Below are 25976 nucleotides of genomic sequence, written 5' to 3'. Positions count from 1 at the left end.
CCTGGCCAGACTTATCAAAAAGAAAAGAAAAAGGACCCAAATAAATAAAATCATGAATGAAAGAGGAGAGATCACAACTAACACCAAAGAAATACAAACTATTATAAGAACATACTATGAGCAACTCTACGCCAACAAATTTGACAATCTGGAAGAAATGGATGCATTCCTAGAAACATATAAACTACCACAACTGAACCAGGAAGAAATAGAAAGCCTGAACAGACCCATAACCAGTAAGGAGATTGAAACAGTCATCAAAAATCTCCAAACAAACAAAAGCCCAGGGCCAGACGGCTTCCCGGGGGAATTCTACCAAACATTTAAAGAAGAACTAATTCCTATTCTCCTGCAACTATTCCAAAAAATAGAAAAGGAAGGAAAACTTCCAAACTCATTTTATGAGGCCAGCATCACCTTGATCCCAAAACCAGACAAGGATCCCATCAAAAAAGAGAGCTATAGACCAATATCCTTGATGAACACAGATGCGAAAATTCTCACCAAAATACTAGCCAATAGGATTCAACAGTACATTAAAAGGATTATTCACCACAACCAAGTGGGATTTATTCCAGGTCTGCAAGGTTGGTTCAACATCCGCAAATCAGTCAATGTTGATGCAACACATCAATAAAAGAAAGAACAAGAACCATATGATACTCTCAATAGATGCTGAAAAAGCATTTGACAAAGTACAGCATCCCTTCCTGATCAAAACTCTTCAAAGTATAGGGATAAAGGGCACATACCTCAATATCATCGAAGCCATCTATGAAAAACCCACCGCAAATATCATTCTCAAGGGAGAAAAACTGAAAGCTTTTCCACTAAGGTCAGGGAATGTCCATTATCACCACTGCTATTCAACATAGTACTAGAAGCCCTAGCCTCAGCAATCAGACAACAAAAGGAATAAAAGGGATCCAAATCGGCAAAGAAGTCAAATGATCACTCTTCGCAGATGATATACTATATGTGGAAAACCCAAAAGACTCCACTCCAAAACTGCTAGAACTTGTATAGGAATTCAGTAAAGTGTCAGGATATAAAATCAATGCACAGAAATCAGTTGCATTTCTCTACACCAACAACAAGACAGAAGAAAGAGAAATTAAGGAGTCCATCCCATTTACAATTGCACCCAAAACCATAAGATACCTAGGAATAAACCTAACCAAAGAGGCACAGAATCTATACTCAGAAAAATATAAAGTACTCATGAAAGAAATTGTGGAAGACACAAAGAAATGGAAAAAAGTTCCGTGCTCCTGGATTGGAAGAATAAAAATTGTGAAAATGTGTATGCTACCTAAAGCAATCTACACATTTAATGCAATTCCTATCAAAGTACCATCCATCTTTTTCAAAGAAATGGAACAAATAATTCTAAAATTTATATGGAACCAGAAAAGACCTTGAATAGCCAAAGGGATATTGAAAAAGAAAGCCAACGTTGGTGGCATCACAATTCCGGACTTCAAGCTCTATTACAAAGCTTTCATCATCAAGACAGCATGGTACTGGCACAAAAACAGACACCTAGATCAATGGAACAGAATAGAGAGCCCAGAAATAGACCCTCAACTCTACAGTCAACTAATCTTCTACAAAGCAGGAAAGAATGTCCAATGGAAAAAAGACAGCCTCTTCAATAAATGGTGTTGGGAAAATTGGACAGCCACATGCAGAAAAATGAAATTGGACCATTTCCTTACAGCACACACGATAATAGACTCAAAATGGATGAGGGACCTCAATGTGTGAAAGGAATCCATCAAAATCCTTGAGGAGAACACAGGCAGCAACCTCTTCGACCTCAGCCGCAGCAACATCTTCTTAGGAACAATGCCAAAGGCAAGGGAAGCAAGGGCAAAAATGAACTATTGGGATTTCATCAAGATCAAAAGCTTTTGCCCAGCAAAGGAAACAGTTAACAAATTCAAAAGACAACTGACAGAATGGGAGAAGATATTTGCAAACGACATATCAGATAAAGGACTAGTGTCCCAAATCTATAAAGAACTTAGCAAACTCAACACCCAAAGAACAAATAATCCAATCAAGAAATGGGCAGAGGACATGAACAGACATTTCTGCAAAGAAGACATCCAGATGGCCAACAGACACATGAAAAAGTGCTCCATATCACTCGGCATCAGGGAAATACAAATCAAAACCGCAATGAGATATCACCTCACACCAGTCAGAATGGCTAAAATCAACAAGTCAGGAAATGACAGATGCTGGCGAGGATGCGGAGAAAGGGGAACCCTCCTACACTGTTGGTGGGAATGCAAGCTGGTGTAGCCACTCTGGAAAACAGCATGGAGGTTCCTCAAAATGTTGAAAATAGAACTGCCCTATGACCCAGCAATTGCACTATTGGGTATTTACCCTAAAGATACAAACGTAGTGATCCGAAGGGGCACGTGCACCCGAATGTTAATAGCAGCAATGTCCACAATAGCCAAACTATGATGTCCATCAACAGATGAATGGATCAAGAAGATGTGGTATATATACACAATGGAATACTATGCAGCCATCAAAAGAAATGAAATCTTGCCATTTGCAACAACGTGGATGGAACTAGAGCGTATCATGCTTAGCGAAATAAGTCAAGCAGAGAAAGACAACTATCATATGATCTCCCTGATATGAGGAAGTGGTGATGCAACATGGGGTCTTAAGTGGGTAGAAGAAGAATCAATGAAACAAGATGGGATTAGGAGGGAGACAAACCATAAGTGACTCTTAATCTCACAAAACAAACTGAGGGTTGCTGGGGGGAGGGGGTTTGGGAGAAGGGGGTGGGATTATGGACATTGGGGAGGGTATGTGCTTTGGTGAGTGCTGTGAAGTGTGTAAACCTGGTGATTCACAGACCTGTACCCCTGGGGATAAAAATATATGTTTATAAAAAATAAAAAATTAAAAAATAAATAAATAAATAATTCGAAAATAAATTATATTTAAAATAAATTTCTCTTTTAAAGCAAGAAATAAATAAATCCTAAATGTGGCCTTAGAGGATAGAGTCAGTAATGAACACAGTGGAAAAGGCAGAGTTTCCACAGTGAGTGAATCCTTAGGTGGCTCCTTTTTTTATGTTCTATTGGGTAAATAGTAAGAAATATAATACCTTCCCAGTCTACAACACTTTGAGGTTCAGGGCCTTGTTTCTATCATTAACCAATACCACCATTCACAGATTGTCAACCTATCCTTAACCACCTCTTATAAGTAGGTACAGAACTAGACATCAAGAGTTATAAAAGTGTAAGATGTGGTCACTCTCTCCCGGAGAAACTGGGTATATGTAAGTGATAGTCCATGACAGTGCTCAAGATTAACATTTAAGAAAGAGAACAAGCTTCACAAAGGAGAAGATCCCAGTGAATAGGGTGGTCAGGGAAGCATTAGTCTTCAGAGGGCTATAGGCTTTATCCAGCCTGGCTGGCCTTGGGTAAAACCTGACACACCTTCTCCGATGGTGCCTACCTCTGCTTGAATAATTTTAGAAGTGGTGATTTACATTTTCCTGAGATGCCCATTTCCCTGTTGAAAAGGTCAAATTATTGGAAAGTTCTTGCTTATACAGAGTCAAAATATACCTCTTTGCTTTGCTCCTTATACTTTGGATGACACAAAGTGAGTTTATTTCATCTTCTGCCTATAAACCCTTCACATATTTGAAAACCACTCTCATGTCTCCTTTCATTTCTCTTTCTCGTATCAAACATTTTCAGTTATTTTAGCTGTTACAGATCTATTATGTGCTTCACTAACCTAGGTGCACTAATCTGTCGGTGAAACCAGAAGATGTTCCTAGCCAAGCTGTGGCCTCATTAATATAAAATACAATGGGATTTTTACCTCTCTAAGACATTTGTGTCTCTTTGTGCAACTTAAGATTACATTAGCTTTTGGGGACAACTTCACAAGCCCTGTTGACACTGAGATGTTCAAGTCTTTTCCATGTGAGCTGCCAATCCAGTCTTCTTCTTGCCTATACCTTTGTAGCTCATTTTTTAAAATGTAGTCTTTTGCCTTTATCTCTATTACATTTCAGACTAAATGAAAGAATTAGTCCATCTTGAAATCACTGTGAATTTTGAATTTCCTCTCAAATTTATGGTATTCCTTTTATGTGTGTTTTATGCAGATTTGATAGATATAGTTCAACCCACACAGGTTTTACTTTTATTCAATAAATGGGACCAATGCAGAGATCCCTAAGATGCTACCTCCAGATTTATTGTGAAAGCTAACCCACCATCTTTGTTGCAGCATTTAACTACTATTAATCATAGTTCCCTGGCTATTCCTCCTTGTGTCATCTCAGGTGAGCTGTCAGCTCTTTGACTAGATCCTGTTTTTGAAGAATCCCATTTTTAAAGTTCCATAAAAATTAATATAAAAAAGAAGACACAACCTGACTCAAAGGCATCATCAAAACTGTTACAGTAAGGAAATACACTAATAAAAGGAGATTTATACCTTCTGTAAATAAAGAAGAATGAAACACACATTAAATACTTTCCTGAGGCACCTGGGTGGCTCAGTGGGTTATGCCTCTGCCTTTGGCTCAGGTCCTGGGGTCAAGCCCTGCATCGGGCTCTCTGCTCAGCAGGGAGCCTGCTTCCTCTTCTCTCTCTGTCTGCCTCTGCCTATTTGTGATCTCTGTCTGTAAAATAAATAAGTAAAATCTTAAAAAAAAAAAAAAAGTACTTTCGTGATAGTTACTGAGTGAATATCCTGGCACCATGAGTGAAATATTTACCAACTGAAAGGAAGTGTTGGTATTGTATAGGGAAAGGAAAACAAACTAGAATTCTTGTCCTGTGAACCCACAGGTACTTGTTTTTACAGATAATAAAGCCCCTAGATCAGAAAGCTTTTCCACCAACAGGGAAATTCAGAAGATGATATGACTTCGATAATAAGTATTATAATTTATGCATCAAATTGTTGACCTAATCATTAACAGAGTTGTTAATAATTGTCTCTCTCTCATCATTGTCATACTCTTGAGAACAAAGCACTTAGTGTACTTTCTGTCCTCTATCATAGAAAGCAATGTAGAACATGAGGTGTTTGTTGTTGTTGTTGTTGTTTTTTAATTTTATTCTAGGAGGTTTAAACACTTGGTAAATATGTACATTTTAAGCATCAGTCCTCTGGAGTTCTGAATTTATCATTCTCTGCAGATGAACCAGCCACAAGCAGAAAAGTTGAGGGGTGTCTTTGGTCGTATGTATTGTTGGTATTTAATTACATCCAAATCCAGACATCAATTCACATCTCGAGTCCTAATTGCCTTTGAGAGTTCTATGCACAGAACAATAGCTGAAGTGACTCTTCAGAACAGAAGTCGTAAATACAGGTTCTTCCTGATCTTGATGAATTAAAACCCAAGGAGGGGAGACAGTTTTGCTTTGAAGAAGCCATCTGTTTGTTTGTGTACAGCGTTTATATTCAAATTTAAGGAAATTAATCAAGTAAAAAACATCAGAATTCACAACACAGAAAACAAGAGTACTGAACAGGCATGCAATTTAAGAAAACCAAGTAGATAATGAGGTTTCAACCTCTTTAGTTTAATCTTCTCTAGTCCCAAGGAGACCTCTCTGCTCTGTGTATACAGCATGACTTGCTTTGTATTGATTTTTGCTCCTTCAAGGCTCAGAACATGAATCGGTGACAAGTGCTAAGTTAATGAATTAACAGCTGTCAGCACAGACTGGACCAGCATAATCCTTGAATTAGGGCTCTTCTCTGGTTCTTGGTTAACAGACAACTGAGTTCACTGATAATAAAATCTGTCCCCACTCCCTACCTGTGCATAAAGGAATGAACATTTCTTCAGGAAACAAATGTCAGTTAAAAATGTGAGCCAGAATTGCAAATGACTCTAGGCTTTGGAATATGTGCCAACTCCTTGCTGCTCACCCAGAAGTTATCAGGAGATAGGAAGCCAAGACATTTTTTAAGGACTTGAGCCTGGACATTTGATACCACTCTCAGAAGTCTGACGTGTAAGCTTAGAGCCAGTGCCAGCATTTTATGCATTAAGTAATTACTACTTTTTAGCTTTTTAAGGCAGTAACTTCATTACTCCTGCAGTGAAACACTCTGAAACTGTCTTCACCCCACGGCCTTCTCTGAATTTCTTCTGCATTCACATATCTTAAGTTGACTGTACAAGAGGACAAATTGTTACATTATGCCCTTACATTTGTTCTCTGGATGATTTATGAATGGGTATCATGTTTTCAGCTAAATGAAAGGACGCAGCTCAGTGCGTGTTTAAAAGGAATAGAGAGCTCCTTTTAAACACTCTTCAGTGTCAGTTTCCCTCATCCATTAGGTAGGGATGATAATAATACCTCTTTGTTAAGAATAAATGAAATAATCTATGTAAAGTTTTAACACAGTGTCTGGAATGTAAGAGGCTCAGCTAGTTATATGAATGCTTTTATTCCCTCATTCTCTTTTATATCTCTTTTGGTACCAAGACGCTGACATCCATACAACACACACTACACACTTGGTGAATAAATCAACAAATGAATGTTCTTTAAGATAAGAATCTAAATTGTGAAATCAGTAGTCAGCCAATTAAAGGAGAATTAGGCAACATCTTACCAATTAAAAACCATACACATGTATGATTTTGGCCTGGAATTATTTGTTCCAGTCTTCATTCTATAGATGAAGAAAATTTAAATTTAAAAGTGAGACTTATTCTAAGGTGTTTTGTTCTCAATTCCTTCCCTCATTTAAAAAAATCTCAATCTGTATTAATACCTGCAAATCAGTTAATCACTAGAGCAGATTCTGATTATGCGATTTGTAAAAGCCTCGGGTTTTAAAATAAAGGATTTTCCCTCCCATTGTCTCTTAGCTAGAAATACCTGTTTTTACCTTTTCTTTTCATGAACATCACTCATACAACACAATGACCAAAAGAATGGCAATCCATTTATGATCTTTTCCTAGTTTTGGAAAACAGCTAAAGTGTATTTCACTCCAAGCTAATAGTCTGTTTATGGACACAGACTTTCCTTTTCTAAAGACTTGAGATGTGTGCTTTCCATAGCTGCATAAAAGGGCAGAAAAACTCTTTAAATACTCTCTTTAAAAAGGAGGTTTTTTGGGGTGCCTGGGTGGCTCAGTGGGTTAAAGCCTCTGCCTTCAGCTCAGGTCATGATCCCAGGGTCCTGGGATTGAGCCCCACATCAGGCTCTCTGCTCAGCGGAGAGTCTGCTTCCTCCTCTCTCTCCCTTCCTGCCTCTCTGCCTACTTGTGATCTCTGTCTGTCAAATAAACAAATAAAACCGTTAAAATGGGGATTTTTTAATGCATTTTTGGAAAGTAAGACCCATCAAACATGTCCTATGAGACATCATTTCAAAATCTCCAGCTGAGATTTTAATCGAGGACATAGACTTAATAAATATTTATATACCCCACAGCGTGAAATGCAATCCTGTGAATATGGAAAGGTATTAATCAATGTTCTTTCATTGTTTTGTTTGCTTTTGATTTGTCTTCTTTGTTATGGTTTGTTTAGTTGGTTTAGCTTGATTTGGTTTAGGGCAGAGAAATTTCTGAAATATGGCTGGATTCAAAATTTCATTCTTTAGGTGTTTATATGACCTTTATCTTTAACTCAAATTTATTTTCACTCTTGTATTCTGACAACATTTATGAAATCATATTGCAGTGAAAAATAAAAGATCAGCATGTGAATGATAGGTTATTAGGGTTCTTAAACTATCTCAGCTAAACAAGCCCATTTCATTTTCATTTAAAATCATAAGGTAAAGGGTGAATTTAAAAGCAAATTAATACTTATTTTAAAGATGTAACATACATACACAAATATATATAATTTTGTCAATGAGTTCATCGCAGTGCTTTTATATTTATAAAAAAATTGCTAAAATGCCTTGGTTTCAAAATGGTTGAGATTATAAACTTAATATTATATTATGCAGATTTTAAAAATAAGTGGGATACAACGGTTCAAAATCTGTGGGACACAACAAAGGCAGTTCTGAGAGGAAAATATATAGCGGTACAAGCCTTTCTCAAGAAACAAGAAAGGTCTCAGGTATACAACCTAACCCTACACCTAAAGGAGCTGGAGAAAGAACAAGAAAGAAACCCTAAGCCCAGCAGGAGAAGAGAAATCATAAAAATCAGAGCAGAAATCAATGAAATAGAAACCAAAAAAACAATAGAACAAATCAACAAAACTAGGAGCTGGTTCTTTGAAATAATTAATAAAATTAATAAACCCCTGGCCAGACTTATCAAAAAGAAAAGAGAAAGGACCCAAATAAATAAAATCATGAATGAAAGAGGAGAGATCACAACTAACACCAAAGAAATACAAACTATTATAAGAACATACTATGAGCAACTCTACGCCAACAAATTTGACAATCTGGAAGAAATGGATGCATTCCTAGAAACATATAAACTACCACAACTGAACCAGGAAGAAATAGAAAGCCTGAACAGACCCATAACCAGTAAGGAGATTGAAACAGTCATAAAAATCTCCAAACAAACAAAAGCCCAGGGCCAGACGGCTTCCCGGGGGAATTCTACCAAACATTTAAAGAAGAACTTATTCCTATTCTCTTGAAACTGTTCCAAGAAATAGAAATAGAAGGAAACCTACCAAACTCATTTTATGAGGCCAGCATCACCTTGATCCCAAAACCAGACAAGGATCCCATCAAAAAAGAGAGCTATAGACCAATATCCTTGATGAACACAGATGTGAAAATTCTCACCAAAATACTAGCCAATAGGATTCAACAGTACATTAAAAGGATTATTCACCACAACCAAGTGGGATTTATTCCAGGTCTGCAAGGTTGGTTCAACATCCGCAAATCAGTCAATGTTGATGCAACACATCAATAAAAGAAAGAACAAGAACCATATGATACTCTCAATAGATGCTGAAAAAGCATTTGACAAAGTACAGCATCCCTTCCTGATCAAAACTCTTCAAAGTATAGGGATAAAGGGCACATACCTCAATATCATCGAAGCCATCTATGAAAAACCCACCGCAAATATCATTCTCAATGGAGAAAAACTGAAAGCTTTTCCACTAAGGTCAGGGAATGTCCATTATCACCACTGCTATTCAACATAGTACTAGAAGCCCTAGCCTCAGCAATCAGACAACAAAAGGAATAAAAGGGATCCAAATCGGCAAAGAAGAAGTCAAATGATCACTCTTCGCAGATGATATACTATATGTGGAAAACCCAAAAGACTCCACTCCAAAACTGCTAGAACTTGTATAGGAATTCAGTAAAGTGTCAGGATATAAAATCAATGCACAGAAATCAGTTGCATTTCTCTACACCAACAACAAGACAGAAGAAAGAGAAATTAAGGAGTCCATCCCATTTACAATTGCACCCAAAACCATAAGATACCTAGGAATAAACCTAACCAAAGAGGCACAGAATCTATACTCAGAAAAATATAAAGTACTCATGAAAGAAATTGAGGAAGACACAAAGAAATGGAAAAAAGTTCCGTGCTCCTGGATTGGAAGAATAAAAATTGTGAAAATGTGTATGCTACCTAAAGCATTCTACACATTTAATGCAATTCCTATCAAAGTACCATCCATCTTTTTCAAAGAAATGGAACAAATAATTCTAAAATTTATATGGAACCAGAAAAGACCTTGAATAGCCAAAGGGATATTGAAAAAGAAAGCCAACGTTGGTGGCATCACAATTCCAGACTTCAAGCTCTATTACAAAGCTGTCATCATCAAGACAGCATGGTACTGGCACAAAAACAGACACCTAGATCAATGGAACAGAATAGAGAGCCCAGAAATAGACCCTCAACTCTACAGTCAACTAATCTTCTACAAAGCAGGAAAGAATGTCCAATGGAAAAAAGACAGCCTCTTCAATAAATGGTGTTGGGAAAATTGGACAGCCACATGCAGAAAAATGAAATTGGACCATTTCCTTACAGCACACACGATAATAGACTCAAAATGGATGAGGGACCTCAATGTGTGAAAGGAATCCATCAAAATCCTTGAGGAGAACACAGGCAGCAACCTCTTCGACCTCAGCCGCAGCAACATCTTCCTAGGAACAATGCCAAAGGCAAGGGAAGCAAGGGCAAAAATGAACTATTGGGATTTCATCAAGATCAAAAGCTTTTGCCCAGCAAAGGAAACAGTTAACAAATTCAAAAGACAACTGACAGAATGGGAGAAGATATTTGCAAACGACATATCAGATAAAGGACTAGTGTCCCAAATCTATAAAGAACTTAGCAAACTCAACACCCAAAGAACAAATAATCCAATCAAGAAATGGGCAGAGGACATGAACAGACATTTCTGCAAAGAAGACATCCAGATGGCCAACAGACACATGAAAAAGTGCTCCATATCACTCGGCATCAGGGAAATACAAATCAAAACCGCAATGCGATATCACCTCACACCAGTCAGAATGGTTAAAATCAACAAGTCAGGAAATGACAGATGCTGGCGAGGATGCGGAGAAAGGGGAACCCTCCTCCACTGTTGGTGGGAATGCAAGCTGGTGTAGCCACTCTGGAAAACAGCATGGAGGTTCCTCAAAATGTTGAAAATAGAACTGCCCTATGACCCAGCAATTGCACTACTGGGTATTTACCCTAAAGATACAAACGTAGTGATCCGAAGGGGCACGTGCACCCGAATGTTAATAGCAGCAATGTCCACAATAGCCAAACTATGATGTCCATCAACAGATGAATGGATCAAGAAGATGTGGTATATATACACAATGGAATACTATGCAGCCATCAAAAGAAATGAAATCTTGCCATTTGCAACAACGTGGATGGAACTAGAGCGTATCATGCTTAGCGAAATAAGTCAAGCAGAGAAAGACAACTATCATATGATCTCCCTGATATGAGGAAGTGGTGATGCAACATGGGGGCTTAAGTGGGTAGGAGAAGAATAAATGAAACAAGATGGGATTGGGAGGGAGACAAACCATAAGTGACTCTTAATCTCAAAAAACAAACTGAGGGTTGCTGGGGGGAGGGGGTTTGGGAGAAGGGGGTGGGATTATGGACATTGGGGGGGGGTATGTGCTTTGGTGAGTGCTGTGAAGTGTGTAAACCTGGCGATTCACAGACCTGTACCCCTGGGGATAAAAATATGTTTATAAAAAATAAAAAATTAAAATAAGTGGGATAAAGATATAAACTTTTATTATATCAACTAGAGAAAAAAGGAAAATCATATGTGTATCATGTTTACAAGAATGCAAAACAAAACAACTTGAAAAACTATAAACCAAAAAGGCAGAGGGAAATTATACTAAAATGAAGAAAGATGTCTATTCTGGACAGTAAAGAAACTAAGTAGGATTTGTTTTGAATTGGATTTTTGGTTTCTTCTTTTAACTGTCTTAAATTTCCGAAATTTCCCATACTAAACATTTATCACTTTTATAATAATGGGGGAGGGCACCAAGCAAACTTCAAATTAACATGGATTTTTCTGTTAGTATTCAACTGAATTACTGCTTTCTAGTGACACTAGGGAGATACGAAAACCTTTTTAAAGAGGCAGTTTCTGAGAAGGCTGTCAGAAATAGGCCCTTCCGTGAGTGTCTTCAGAGATCTAACCTCTGTGCTCCCCAGCTGAGTTTTGTTGCTCTCTGGAGGTTCACATAATGACTGTTTTCAACTTTTCATATTAAAAATGACCTCCTGGCCTGAATCTCTGCTTCCCAGATGACTGAGGTTTACTGGTCACAGCCCCCCACAAAAAAAGCAAAAGTACTTAGTATTTCAGCCTGCTCTTGGATTCTACATTTTACTTCCATACAATTTCACAGACTTTATTGTTGGTTTCCCTTTGTTTTCACTCTACAGATCCAACAAGGGTGATGGTACCCCCTTCCAGCATGGATGTGACTGTTGGAGAAAGTATTGTTCTGCCTTGCCAGGTAACACATGATCACTCTCTAGATATCGTGTTTACCTGGTCATTTAATGGACACCTGATAGATTTTGACAAAGACGGAGACCACTTTGAAAGAGTCGGAGGGGTAAGTATTAATATCAAAGTATCTACAGCAAATTCACTATGCAACTGAACTTCTGCAAAGTGATGCAACTTGTTTAGCCTAACATGAAAAGAAACATAAGATTGTTCTTGATGATCTGTTCCAACACCTTCTTTTAAGAAATTATTGGTTAATTGTTGCTCCTTTTTGCCTGATCGGTGTGGCCCCTATGACTGAGTAACCCTACACGACAGTCCTCTTGATCCCCACAGCAATGCTATAGGCTAGTTATTCTGAACTATGTATGAATGAGGAAACTGGAGCTCAGGGGCAAATGTATGGTTTCCCTTCGCCTCATAGCCCTAACCTGTGGAACTCAGCTTTAAACTTCAAATCCCCAGCTCTCTACCCCACTCAGTACCATATATCATAGCAGAAAATATCTTAAGGACAGTTTACTCATGTGTATTTAGGCTGCCGATTAAACTTTCCTTGGCTCTTATAGAAGTCTCATCATTGTGACATTAGGGCTCTCTTTCTTAAATCTGAAAGTCTGATCAGGGTATATATTATCTCTAGGTAATTTTGAATTCAAATGTTTGAATTTTCATAGTGCCTTTCTTTCTGTAAAAATACATATTACCATTGAACACACACCAAGATGAGGTTAAATCTGGAAATAATTTGTATCTATCACAATTGTTGTCAAAAAAGATTTTTTTACCCTAACACAGTCCTTATAGTCCTGTTAGTAATAAAGATTCACTCTGACTGCCATTTTCATGGAGACATCCAACCGGAAGACAGCAGAAAATAAAAATGAGGCTATGATTTTAAAAGCTCTCCTCCCTATCCTTCTGCCAGAGGAATCTAATTTGCCTACTTCATTTTGCCTCCCTTACCCCTTATGTTGAGAAAAAGTGGGGCTAAGGCTTATAAAAATATCTGTATGATATGCTGAGGGCTTGTTTTCCATTCAACTGTAGTACTAGTCCTGTTAATTACATTCTTGCAGCCTTTCTCAAAGGATGTCTCTCACAGAGCACAAAGAATGATCTGAGCATTTTCTCAGTTTTTCCAAAGATCATATACAACTGGTAATACTTCAGATACATAGGAGAGAAGTTAGTTTATTACATCAGTGGATACCTTAGGTTATGAGAGAGTCTCTCTTGGAATCCTGATTGAGAAAGCCTGGATGAAATTGCCAATATTAAGCATTCTGGACTTCTTTGATATGATTCGGCTTAATAACCAAGTGGGAGAGATATGAATTTCACAAGGGCATTGAAGATATTAAATACCTTCAGGTCTAGAAAAGTGCATAGTCCAATGCCTCCCACAAAAGAAGTATCTGACAAATTTTAATAGTTGTACTAATTGAAGGAAGAATAACATTGATTTTAATAACAGGAAAGTATACATTGAGAAGACCTTCATAGATTAAGCAGAATATTCGTTTTCACACTAAGACCAATGTCTTGTCCAGGAGAGACATTAAAAATATTATCTCCCAGAATGCACAGGCACCAACCAATTAGAACAGCTGTCTGACCGATCAAAAGAGCTCTAGCCTGCCAGTCAGACAGATGTGGATGTTATCCTGGACTGGCTGCATACCAGCCAGGGCTGAGGCACAGGTGGAGACACCCTTTATGGAGTCAAGCACTAATGACCACCTTTGTGGAGAGCTCTATCTGTGGGATCACCCTCGTTAGCCTCTCAGATGGGAAAAGCTTGTCTCTTCTCTGAAACTCTCACCAATCAATTATTGCAAAGAAGTGAAAAATTCAGGACAGCACTACAAACTGTGAGAAGTAAGTGTGTTAGTCACCAGGATCCTTAATGTCTATAGAGGTAGAACTTGACAGTAGAAGAGGGAAGGAAGCAATTCTGAAGTCAAGCCATTTCACAGCAACTATTTCCTGGGTCATTGTGGTGGAAGGGATGTTGGGTAGAGCCAATCTGTTGGGGTTTTCAGTTTCCACTTGTCCTTTGACAGCCTCCAAATGCCCTGTCAGAAACAGAACAGACCACACCAGGAGAATATAAGCTGGTGCTGTTTTGTTCACTTTGGGAGGAACACAAAGATAGATCTCAGCAAACTGGGTGATCTTGATGACTTCAAAGGGAAAGAGAAAGTTAATTGTGGTCTCCTTCTGTGAGACTTACTTCAATCCTGACTTTATTATTTTTTTTGTTTCAATTTAAACTTTTGAAACACAACTCTGGTCCAAATCTGTAAATAAAGACAGTACATTCCATTAATATGGTGCTGTACTGTGAAGTTTTCAGGCTACAACTAGTTTATCCTGACTTTAAGACCTTGGTGAATAAAATGGATTATTGATTTGGTATGCCCATTTCTTTAAAACAAATTCAGCTTTCCACCTTCCCTGCACACGCCTCCCTGTGAGGCATATTTTTCTGTTTAAACCTATACCCTAGAGTCCTAATAACCACATGAATGTCTTAGGTAAGGAAGTATTAATGATGATGATGATGAAGCCTTATATTTGCCCAGTGCCTAATCATTTATTAAGCACTTTCATATCTATTGGCTCTTTAATCATCACAGAGAGCCTGTGGAATAGGGTAGCAATTATTGTACTCTTTTACTGAGCAATTATAAGACTTGATTAGTAAATAGAATCTGAATGAGAACCCAAGGGTTATAAATAAAAGAGCTTTCAGGTTAAAAAATATATATATATCACAACTCTCCTTGAGGTAGATTTAATATCTTTGACATGACCACTCATGCTCATCAATAAGACCAATTTAAATTTACTCTGTGCTTCCAGGTTTCAGATTTCACATACACATACAGTTTGATTTGATTCTTACAACCTCACCCAGTGGGCAATGTATCCTTCTTTCATAGGTCAGTAAACTAAAACCCAGAGACTTACATAAAATCACACAGCAGGGATCAGCCCAAGCTGAGTACCTACACATCAGCTCTCCCTTCACTGAATGCTTGAGCCTGTCTTCTAAACTTATTTACAACTATTGGCAGTTCCAGGTTTTCCATTGTCCTGGATGGATTTGTGGTATTTTGCTCTAAAACCTTTTGTTTTAATTGAACTAAGTACACATTAACTTAGATTGAGAATAAAGTCTTTCGAATTTGTAGAATGGCCTGACCTTGTGGGTTCACATCCTGGCTCTGCCATTTATTAGCTAAGTGATTTCAGACAAGTCATAACTTCTTTGAGCTGGAGTTTCTTCACCTGTAAAGTAAGGACAATAGAGCATCTACCTCATAGAACATGTGAGTATTTAGCTTTAATATATGGCTCCCGTATTTAAATATTATAGAACATTATTGTCATTTAGAAGAATAGCAAACAGGGCCAAAATAACCTATGCTACCTTGTCATCTATTGTGGGGTTAGTAGTAAACATAGCTTCCTGCATCTGACCTCTAGGGAGCACTCCTACGCAAGCCATCTGCTCCCCAAACTTTCGATGAACAGAGCTATGAAATGAAACCCCAAAGTGTAGCCACATTCTTTAGTTAAAATGCCACCTTCGTGATAACCTGTAGAGGCATCGTCTCATTTTTATTAAAAGCACCGTGCTGGTGAGCGTGTAGGAATATTTCTAGGCACACCGAAATCCATACTGGGATGTAATCAGGCCTATTCATCTGCTAATCAAACTTGCATTTGGCATTTCAAAAACAAATTATAGCAGTCTTCCACACTAGGTGATGCTAAATTTCCTTGGAGAGTGTGGTCTTCATACTCTTTTAATTCAAACCTGGGAACAATCAAAATGCTGGCTGTAAGACAGAGCTGTGCAGTAAAATGAAGATGCCTCCAAATGTGGGCTTGCCTCCCCTTTCCAAATATAGAGTTCCAAAGTATGGGAAAGCCCAGTGAAGGCTGCAGGTTGAGGGCATATCTTAAGAAACCCATAGGACGAGATCAAGAGCCACCTTCAGTAGGTTTAAGTGCTTCTGACACGGGTGGCAAACTGCTCCAGTGACCCAGAGAAGCCACATACCCCTAAGGTCTTGCCCAAGGTGTGTTCTGAAGGTATTGGGGTTCTTATCTCCCAGGCAGGCTCACATGTTTTTAATAGGCCATGGCTTGCATCACTAATGTTTTCATCAGCTAGTATAAAATAAATCCATTAGTCACAGTGTCCTTCACGTGATAATGATATTTAGAGCTCATTAAAAAGTAATTGTAGCCACTTTCCCCTACTTTATCAGCAGGATTCAGCTGGTGATTTGATGATCCGAAACATCCAGCTGAAGCATGCTGGGAAATATGTCTGCATGGTCCAGACAAGTGTAGACAAGCTCTCTGCTGCTGCCGACCTGATTGTGAGAGGTATGGGAATGTTGGTTTCTGTTCCTGGAATGCTTGTGTGATATCTACTCCTGCACAGGTTGCTAAAAACCTCACCGGTTTAGAATTACAGAAGAAAGTCAGATAGAAGCTGAACATTGCAAACAGTGGCTAACAGCCCACAGTCCTCTGTGTATCTCTTTCTCATGGGAGGGATCACCAGAAAGTGCAGAGCAAATCTGGTTGCTCTGGACTGAAAATAACTCCTGTGAGTGCCCCAAGTGCCCCGATGTGTGGCTGTTGGAGTTGATAGGACCTTCTAGAATAATTTTGGATTAACAAAAGCAAATAGTTTTAAGAAGGATCAAACCATGCCTTTTGATGTTTCATCTGGGCTAAGCCAAATTAGTGATTTAGGGTACTGATAGAACTGTGGCTTCAGAAAATCACCTGTTTTTCCCAGTTCCCTTTTTTCCCTAAAGTTAATAGTTCAATCCAGTTCTTAAAATATGGCTTTAGAGGGAACACTTTGTGACTGCCTGGGATGCAGTAAATCAGCTGGCAGTTGATGTGCAAACTGACCTTTGTGAGGTTTTCTTCAGTCCTCCCAACATGGCCTAACTTCAACCTAATGGCTCCAAAGGCCCTGATTGAGCCCCATAGAACCAGTTTACAAAGCAACAGTAAATAGAGCTTTAACAAATGTATATTTTTAAAAAATTTTTTTGAAGATTTTATTTATTTACTTGACAGAGAGAGAGATCACAAGTAGGCAGAGAGAGAGGGGTAAGCAGGCTTCCCACTGAGCAGAGAGCCTGACGCAGGGCTCGATCCCAGGACCCTGAGATCATGACCTGAGCCTAAGGCAGAAGCTCAACCCACTGAGCCACCCAGGCACCCCTTTAACAAATATTTTTATACTGAAATTAAAATCTTTGGGAACCAGTAGATGTACAAGAATCAAACTGACGCATGCTCGGAGCTTTTCTTAAGTGTTAAAAGTGAAACCAAATCAGAACATGCAAATAATCTCTTGGGAGCACCTCCTTCCTCTGAACCCTAAGCATTGGTGTTTGGGAATCTTTGGCCAGCAGAACCTGGAGGGCAAGAATCACAACTCCAGGGGAAATCAGATACAGAGGCAGGGTAAATCTGAGTTCAGGGAGAACAAGGAATTACTGGAAGTGATAGACATGTTGCCCTACCCTTAGGCAGAACCTGAGAGGGGGAGATGTGTGGGAGTTTACGACTTAACCTCATTGTCAAGAGAGGTTAAAGAAAAATAGCTTTTCCAACTCTGTCTACTTTCCTTCCTCTTTAAATTGCCTACAGAAACCTTTCGGTAATGCTACAGATAAGAGCGAGATAAGAGCAAAAACTTTCAACCTGGGTTGAACTACCCATTGAATAACTTATGGAAACGTGTTTATTTCCATTTTAAAATACATGAGAGCCGCTCTGCTCTACCCCTAGGGACAAAAGAATTCTGTTGCCGAAAATTTATCCTCTATTTAATTAGGATAATGTTCAGATCAGCAGTTTAAACACCAATAAATTAGACTAATAAATATTTAAATCAGTAATACTTGAAGTTCTTAAATGATATTGTATACTTCATTTCACAGAAAATAACATTAAATACCAAGAGGAATTTGCAAACTCAGTCTAAAAGAAAATCTAGTCTAATCAGTTAATAAGGCCAATAAATTAATATGCCATTTTAAACCATAATCTTTCGTTTTATTTCCTCTAGCTCTGCCCTTGCAGCTTTTCTGCATATTACAGAAAGGACGCAGAAACATATTTCACTGCCCTGTAAGAGATTTTTGTATCTGAAACTGGTAAAGCTTTGAGTCTTGGCTCCAGCCCCCTTGATTCTCTGATATCTACTTTATTCAGTGTAGAGCCCACTACCGGTGGGTAGAAAAGCCCTTCTTCACTGAGAGAGAAGCTGAACACTGGTCTCATACCAGTGCTCCCTCTTCTGTTGCCTTGACCAAAACATCTGTGAGCCCTGACCATGTGAACGTTTTGTTCAGAGGATAAACATTGGCTCATCTTCTCATTTTGAAAGAGGGACCCAACTTCCCCAATAGGAAGTTGACAAACATACCGTGACCACTGGTATGGTCAGGCAGGACCAGCAGAGCAAACAAAGTTATGCAAGCACCATCTTACCGCCAGTGGCCAAATTCATACCATCCCTTCATTTTCCTTTACTCAGCTGCCCTAAGTGGGCTCAAATAATCCCTGTCTGTTTAGTTCATAGAGGAGTTTGGAGGGGAACCCTTTCCTATTTATGGTACTTTCATTTTAAAGGCCATCAAAAAAGAGCATTCATTGAAACTGGGGTTGGTGGAAGGAATCTAGGATGAGCAAGGTAGTGAGAAAAAAGACGATGATAGGGTGTTCTGGACTTTATCTAGTTAATCAGGGTTGCAAAGACCAAAGTTTGCCTCAGCTCTATCCAGGTGGCATTAGACTGGCATGCTGAAATGTCACCATGGAAAATTAATCAGTTTCAGCATACAGATTTCCAGACCTTTCATACAGGAGTAGGAGGGAGAAGATAAATTTAGTTTCACCTGTGGGTCTATAAAAATGATTTTTTAAAAAGGAAAGAGAAATTTAGGGCATCCTATGAGGGATACAGGAGTGAAAGTCTTACTTCAGGAAATTACAATGAACTTTTCACCACTCCGCTAGACATCTTTCTTCCCCGCCCAGCCACATGGCCCAGTAGTGCATGGCAGTACACTTGACCTCTACAGGTGGCTAAGCAAAGCCCTCCCAGGAATAGATAGCTTCTTATTCCTGTCTCAGGGACACAAGGACTGTCATCATGTCTCCCTCATGATCACCTTCCCTCCTGAGGCGGTCAGTTGTGTCTTGCTACAAATGCATTGAATTGCCTGGTAAGAACCTTTCCTGCTGGAATCTAAGACACCTCTGGGGCTTTGCTTTTTTGCAATTTAGTGTTTGTTTGCCTATCGCTTTCCATCCTCTGTTTATCTGGGATTTCCAAGCCTTCATTTAGAACTCTTTCTAAACTTCATTTGAACTCTTTCCTCTCATTTCAATGGTTTAAATACATGGGGAGAAACAGTGAACATCAGGAAGATAAGTAGAAAAATAACAGGTGGATTTACAGAAGCTGCAAATGAGGGTCTTTGGACTCCAGCCCAGGTCTGAAGTTGTACTGAAGAAGCCTTAATCTTGTGACTCTTGAGCGCCGGCCACTTTCACAGACATTCCCTTGTATACAAGTGTGTGTTTGCATATGACGTGGGGCAGGGCTGGGGTCAGTAATTACAGCGCAGTAGAAATGTATGGAGCAGCATCGTGACCATCGAAGTCCCAAAGCCAGTTCTGCTCAAATCCACATGCTCAGTCCTAGCAATGACCATTTCCAAAAGACTATCATCTTCATTTATCACTATTCTATCCACAGATAACACCGCCTGACCCATATCAGGAGCCTGTAAATATATGATAGATGAATTAATGAACTTGAGCTTTTGTGGTATCCCAGTATTCTCGCCTGCCTTTTGGAACCAGTATTCTATTTTAATTTCTTGCTGACCTATTATTTTTTTCTGATTATATAGTGACCCCCTCAGAAAGAAGGGTCCATGTCTCATTCATCTCTGTAGTTTCAGAGCCTTGAAGAATGTTGGGCACCAAATAGACATTCAAAAAGGAATTGACAAGTGATGAATCTGTGAGTGGACAAATAAAAGGTTGACTGGATCAGCACTGCATTCAGTTCCACAATCGCTTGGACATGTGAACTTACTCCTCCACCTCTGAGGGTCTTGTTCTTTCACAGGTCCCCCAGGACCCCCAGAGGCTGTGACCATAGATGAAATTACAGATACCACCGCTCAGCTGTCCTGGAGACCTGGACCTGACAACCACAGCCCCATCACGATGTATGTCATTCAAGCCAGGACTCCGTTCTCCGTGGGCTGGCAAGCAGTCAGTACAGGTACCATATTGGATGCCTGGTGCTTGTGTCTCTCAGAGGCTTCTGAAACTCAGCATAATGGACAGAGAGCACTGTGGCAGAAGCCAAGGGCCATCTAGGTTCTCATTAAGACACAACTATGAATGATACATTCTGGCAGTGTTTCCTAACCCTCAGTCAATGGTACTATCATTTCTTTAATATTTTTCTTTATATCAATTCACATTTGTTTGCTTGTTTGTTTTCTTAACTTGTCCTAAGCAATAATGTCTATGAAATGCTAGGTCTGTATGTTGGTCATAGTTTTTCTTAACATACATATTAAAATACTTCAGTTGTAAAAATATATATATAACATTCAATCTGCATATTACCTAAAATTATCTGTGTTCTACTGATGATACACTTTGAGAAGTTGTGGATTATGCTAGTCTACATAGTCTATGTAAAGTTTATGTATGGCTCTCAACAAACTAGTAACTAAGGGCTGCCTAGAGCCTCTTGACTTGCTATCTATTTTTTTTAAGATAGCTAAATTTGGACATGAAGAGTCATGAGATTCTGTTATATTAAAAGCCATGTGAGTTGCCTTACTATCCCTGCCCCTCCAAACTGATTCTTGTTATTTTACATAGGTTTCATATGAGGAAGAATGGACAAATAAGTAATTATTGCCAGCAAGATACACACTCCTCTGGTCCTCAAGGGTTGGCTGTGTCGTCTTGATATTTGAAATAGAAATACATGGGGTGATAGGAGTAGTTCTGTGCAATTCAGATAAATCATATTGATTTTAACAACCTCATTGCTTTTTGTTTTTTGTTTTTTGCTTTTTTACATCAGCTTGTTCAACCTCAGAAGTGGGTTTCTGTGTTTGCAGCTCAATCTCTTTCTTCTGAGTCACATTTGTGCTTAGGAAGGAAAAGACAGAAAAAATCTGCAAGTTAGGGGATCATGCTAGCCCTGACTCTGCTACTCAGAAGATCTCTAGACAACTACATCTTCTGTTAAATGGGCATGATGAGAATTGTGTATGAACCAAAAGAGAAACAATTGTGAAACATTTTAAGAACAAGAAGTACTACAGAAATATAATGAAGAAAAGGAAGAGGATGAAGATGCTGCTGATAATGATGGTTTAAAAAAAAAAACACTACAATTTGCTGAGCCCTTGCTGTGTGCTCTATGCTTTGCTAAGTGCTTTTTTTTTTTTTTTTAATTTTCTCAATCATGGTGCAAATAGATATTGTTATTAGCCTCATTTTATAGTAGGGAAACCAAAGCACTGGAAAGGTTAAGAGACTTGCCCAAGGTAATTGGGGTACTAAGTGTGGATTCAAGTTTAGAATCCGGATGGTCTTACTCCAAAGCCAACACTCTTTACCTTTGGAGGCTAGGACTGTATTAGTATAGCCTAAGGAGCCTGGCAGCCACTGAACCCTAGGTACAAGGATGATGGCCTCAGCTTTGTCACAGGGGACCTCCCTTTAAGTCTTCTCGGCCACATGGGAAATCTTTATTTTATTTTCTTTTTTTAAAGTAAGCTCTATACCCAATGTGGGGCTTGAACTTAAAACCCCAAAATCAAGAGTTGCATGGTGTACTGACTGAGCCAGCCAGGTACCCCTCATATAGGAAATCTTTATGATAACCCATTTAAAACTCAAACAGTTGTTCAGTGAGCCTGGAGGCAATATCCATTGCTTGTTGTTTTATGGCATCAAACAGTAGGCCATGTCCTATTGGGAAGAATCTCTTCTCCAAACAAGTCTGGGTGAATACTATCAAATTCTGCCTCTCTGACTCCCTGATCTTCATGGCCTTTCCTTTTAGGTTTACAGATTCTTTCTTAAGATGTGTTAGTATAGTTCCTGTCAGTGGTATTATAGGATTCATAATTTTATTAACGTCATTATTACAGTAAGTTATAGAACTTGGACCACACAGTCAAAGGTGCAAATTCAGTGCAATCTTGGGTCAGTAACTTAATCTTTAAAAGGCACCTTTTCCTCATCTACAAAAATGAAGACAGTGATTTTACTTTATTCATAGAATAGTTATAAAAAGTAAACAGTATACACAACACTGTGCAGTAAATGTTGGAAAATGTATGAGGTGATAGCAATAATGATTACAGTCAAGTGCCTTGGGGCTTTGAAGACCATAATGTCATCTGTTGGTATCTGATTTGAACTTGTTAGTTCACCAAAAGAGACTTCTGGAATTACTTCCCTCTAACAGCTGTTGTACAACTCGTCTCAGACCAATTACAATGCCCTGCGCACAGTAATGGTAATGATGATGGATGGAAGCTCCTCTCTGCTTGACATGGAATCCTGTAAAACATCCCCACCTTTTGATGTCTTTCAGTCCCAGAACTTATTGATGGGAAGACATACACAGCGACTGTCGTGGGTTTGAACCCTTGGGTTGAGTATGAATTCCGCACTGTTGCTGCCAATGTGATTGGGATCGGGGAGCCCAGCCGGCCCTCAGAGAAGCGGAGGACAGAAGAGGCTCGTGAGTAGCAGCCACGACACAGAGTCTGTGCCAGTAGCTATGATCTCTTAGGAAAAGGCTTTGAATTCTTCCTGCTCTTTAGCCCTAACGAGGCTCTGTATCAGCACCCCCTTCCCTTGAATGAGTGCATTGATCAGAAACCAGGCGAGGACTTGCTCAGCTTACTGAGTCTCAGTCAAGAGTTAAGTTCTTACTCTCCACTGGGTCTCCTTGTACAGGGGGAGACACCCTGTGCTTAGTTCTTCTAATGCCAACTCTTTCTTCGTTGGTTCATTTTCACCAAGATTCTTCAACCAGGAGTTATTTTTTAATACACGCCCCACATTTCAAATAAAATCAACACACAGAAACCATGAGTTGCAAAGAATAAATTTTTTAGAAGTATTTGGTAAGATTTTCTTACTGACCTTTCCCAGAAGCTGAGATTCAGAACATCCTGCTAATTCACACCAGCCCAGGCAACAGTTCAGTATGAGACCCTCCACGTCCACAGCCTGAAGGAACACAGGGCGAGAATAACAGGCACTTGCATCCGTTGTACATTTCCTTCTCTCTTGTCAAGTGGGTGGCCTGTGTGTGGGTCTTTGCAGAGTCCCCAGCTGTGACAAGGCCAAGTGTGTGTTGAAGGTTCCTAAGCAAACAGGAACTCTGACCCTACTCTTTGGGCAGAAATCCATCTAGATCTATTTAATTAGCTTTCAGAGGGAACACACCCAGTCACCAATTCTAAATTCTTTCTGGAATCTTTCATTTATGTGGTGGTAACTAGCTAATCCCCATGCTCTCTTTTCCCCCTCCAAAACTGTCATTGACTTGATTCCTCTCAGCAGTCCTGAGGAAGAAGCTAGCATAATTTCCCCTCTTTTACAGAGAAAAATGGGGATCAAAGAGGTTAAGCACAGTGAGCCAGGGGTCAACCTATGTCTACCACTTCCTTCAGCACCCAGCTCAAAACTCACCTTCCTCCAAGAAGCCATTAGCCCAACCCTACTCTGAGCAGCCTGCTACTTCAGAACGTCACTGCACTTCATTCTGTCTGCACCGTATTGTTGTTTATTGTCGACATCCCTGTGTAATTGTTCTGCATGTCCCTCTCCCTCCAACAAGATTGTAAGCTCTGCACGGGCAGAGTGTGTATTGTCTGTCTTTTGTGTACCACCGCATCGTTAATAAACGCCTCTCCAAGCATTAGAACCAGAACCTCAGTCCTTTCAAAGCACTGAACCTCAGCCTCTACGGATGGAGCCTATAGCTGGTCAGACTTGTCACATACCTTGTGTACATTGTTGAATGGGAAACAGGTAACCAATAGCGATTTCCTTGGTACGTTTCACTTCTTTAAACTGACGCTTTGGGCGGCTTGAGCACACTGGTCCTGATCTCAAAAGACAAAGATATATATTTATCAGCGTATTTGTTTAAAGGGAGTCACTTCAGCCAGGTGACCTTCCTGCCCCTCATTTGCTTTTACCACCTGACATGACTTGTTTTTTGTTTCCTGCACAGTCCCCGAAGTCACCCCAGCTAACGTCAGTGGTGGTGGAGGCAGCAAATCTGAGCTGGTTATAACCTGGGAGGTAAATGAATCATGGAACAAAAGAAACACTCAGTAGTCTAGGCTATTTTATTTTTTTCTCTATGTTAAAAAAAAAAACTCTGAGAAGTTTTCTCCTATGTTTTTAAGAGCCAAAACGTAGTGGAGTGCAAACACTCACTCTCACCTAGCTAATGAGTAGCAGGAAAAGATGGTGTTTGCCCATTAATTCTTGAATTAAGTTTTAATTGGATGCATCACAGAAAAAAAATCATGAAATGGATGACAACACAAGAAAAAAATATATATATATACATATATATGTATATCTATTTATATACCCATGAAGGCTGGTTCAAAGAAAACCAGTTTTCCTTTTTTCCTGAATTGAGACATAGGCAATTGATTTAAAACCTCTGCCAGCTATAGATTGGGTGTGCCAGCACGATTTCCTGGCCATTGGCTTTGCTTCTGGAGCCCTGTTCTGTGAGGTATTTTTAAAACAACCTGGAGGTAGGTTAGTCACCAATTTATTGAAAATTTATTTTGAGAGAGGAGATTGAAGTTTTATGAAGTGTTCTTAATGTTTTTGAAGGATTCTAGACAACAGTCCCTGTAGTTAAAATCTTTCATTTATTTGTTTTTTTTGTTTTGTTTTGTTTTGTTTTGTTTTGACAGAGAGAGATCACAAATAGGCGGAGAGGCAGGCAGAGAGAGAGAGGAGGAAGCAGGCTCCCTGCGGAGCAGAGAGCCTGCTGTGGGGTTCGATCCCAGGACTCTGGGATCATGACCTGAGCCGAAGGCAGAGGCTTAACCCACTGAGCCACCCAGGCGCCCCAAAATCTTTCATTTAATTAAAGCCCCAGCAGTGAAGGAAATTTCTCACTCCCTCCAGCTTAGCTCCTCAGTTCTGAGGGGGAAGATCTTGCCTGCGCCAAGATGAGATCTGCAATGCAATCTTTTGTCTGTTTACCCCTGGAGGAAGATTCATATTGGATGGTACATGTTGCATTGTTGGTTTCTAGATCAACTATCCACTGAATTTCCTAGTCATTTCTAAGAATTTCAGAGCTGGGTCTCCCCCATCAACAAGGAGGCTCTCCACTGCAGGTTCTCCCTAGGGTTCATTTAACCTTATTTAGTACCTCATGCATAGCTCAGATAGATGGATGGCAAGGCCCAAACCCGTCTCCTGACAAAATCCGAAGTAAGATAGGTGGGAAGAATGTCTAGAAGAACGTTGGAAGGTAGGGTGAAATGAAACAATCTTAGCATTTGAATCAAACTGCTGTGACTTCTGAAGACTACGTCCCTTCTTTCCCAGACAGTCCCCGAGGAATTACAGAATGGCAGAGGCTTTGGCTATGTGGTGGCCTTCCGGCCCTACGGCAAAATGATCTGGATGCTGACAGTGCTGGCATCAGCCGACGCCTCCAGATACGTATTCAGGAATGAGAGCGTGCGCCCCTTCTCTCCCTTTGAGGTTAAAGTGGGTGTCTTCAACAATAAAGGAGAAGGCCCGTTCAGTCCCACCACAGTAGTATATTCTGCAGAAGAAGGTATGATTTATGTTG

The 25976-nt window shown here is 39.5% G+C and overlaps 1 protein-coding gene across 13 annotated transcripts in view; it reads left to right on the top strand.

The window, feature by feature from the left end:
- The window catches only part of CNTN4 (contactin 4), a 930864-nt gene that overhangs the window by 892920 nt on the left and 11968 nt on the right, over window positions 1-25976 (top strand). For 10 of the 13 annotated variants that reach the window (XM_082711571.1, XM_082711575.1, XM_082711573.1 and 7 more), the window contains 6 exons: window positions 11947-12122; window positions 16303-16423; window positions 20211-20369; window positions 22719-22868; window positions 24375-24445; window positions 25727-25961. In XM_082711571.1, coding sequence (XP_082567697.1) covers window positions 11947-12122; window positions 16303-16423; window positions 20211-20369; window positions 22719-22868; window positions 24375-24445; window positions 25727-25961 — 912 coding nt within the window. Of the gene's footprint in view, window positions 1-11946; window positions 12123-16302; window positions 16424-20210; window positions 20370-22718; window positions 22869-23738; window positions 24060-24374; window positions 24446-25726; window positions 25962-25976 lie in introns of those variants that run through there. The other 3 variants (XM_082711566.1, XM_082711568.1, XM_082711567.1) reach the window with 3 other exon arrangements.

Source organism: Mustela nivalis (genome assembly GCF_964662115.1).
Source record: "Mustela nivalis genome assembly, chromosome: 1".
NCBI classification, from domain to species: Eukaryota; Metazoa; Chordata; class Mammalia; order Carnivora; family Mustelidae; genus Mustela; species Mustela nivalis.
Note: the sequence above shows the minus strand (reverse complement) of the source record. Positions and strands in the feature narration are given on the sequence as shown.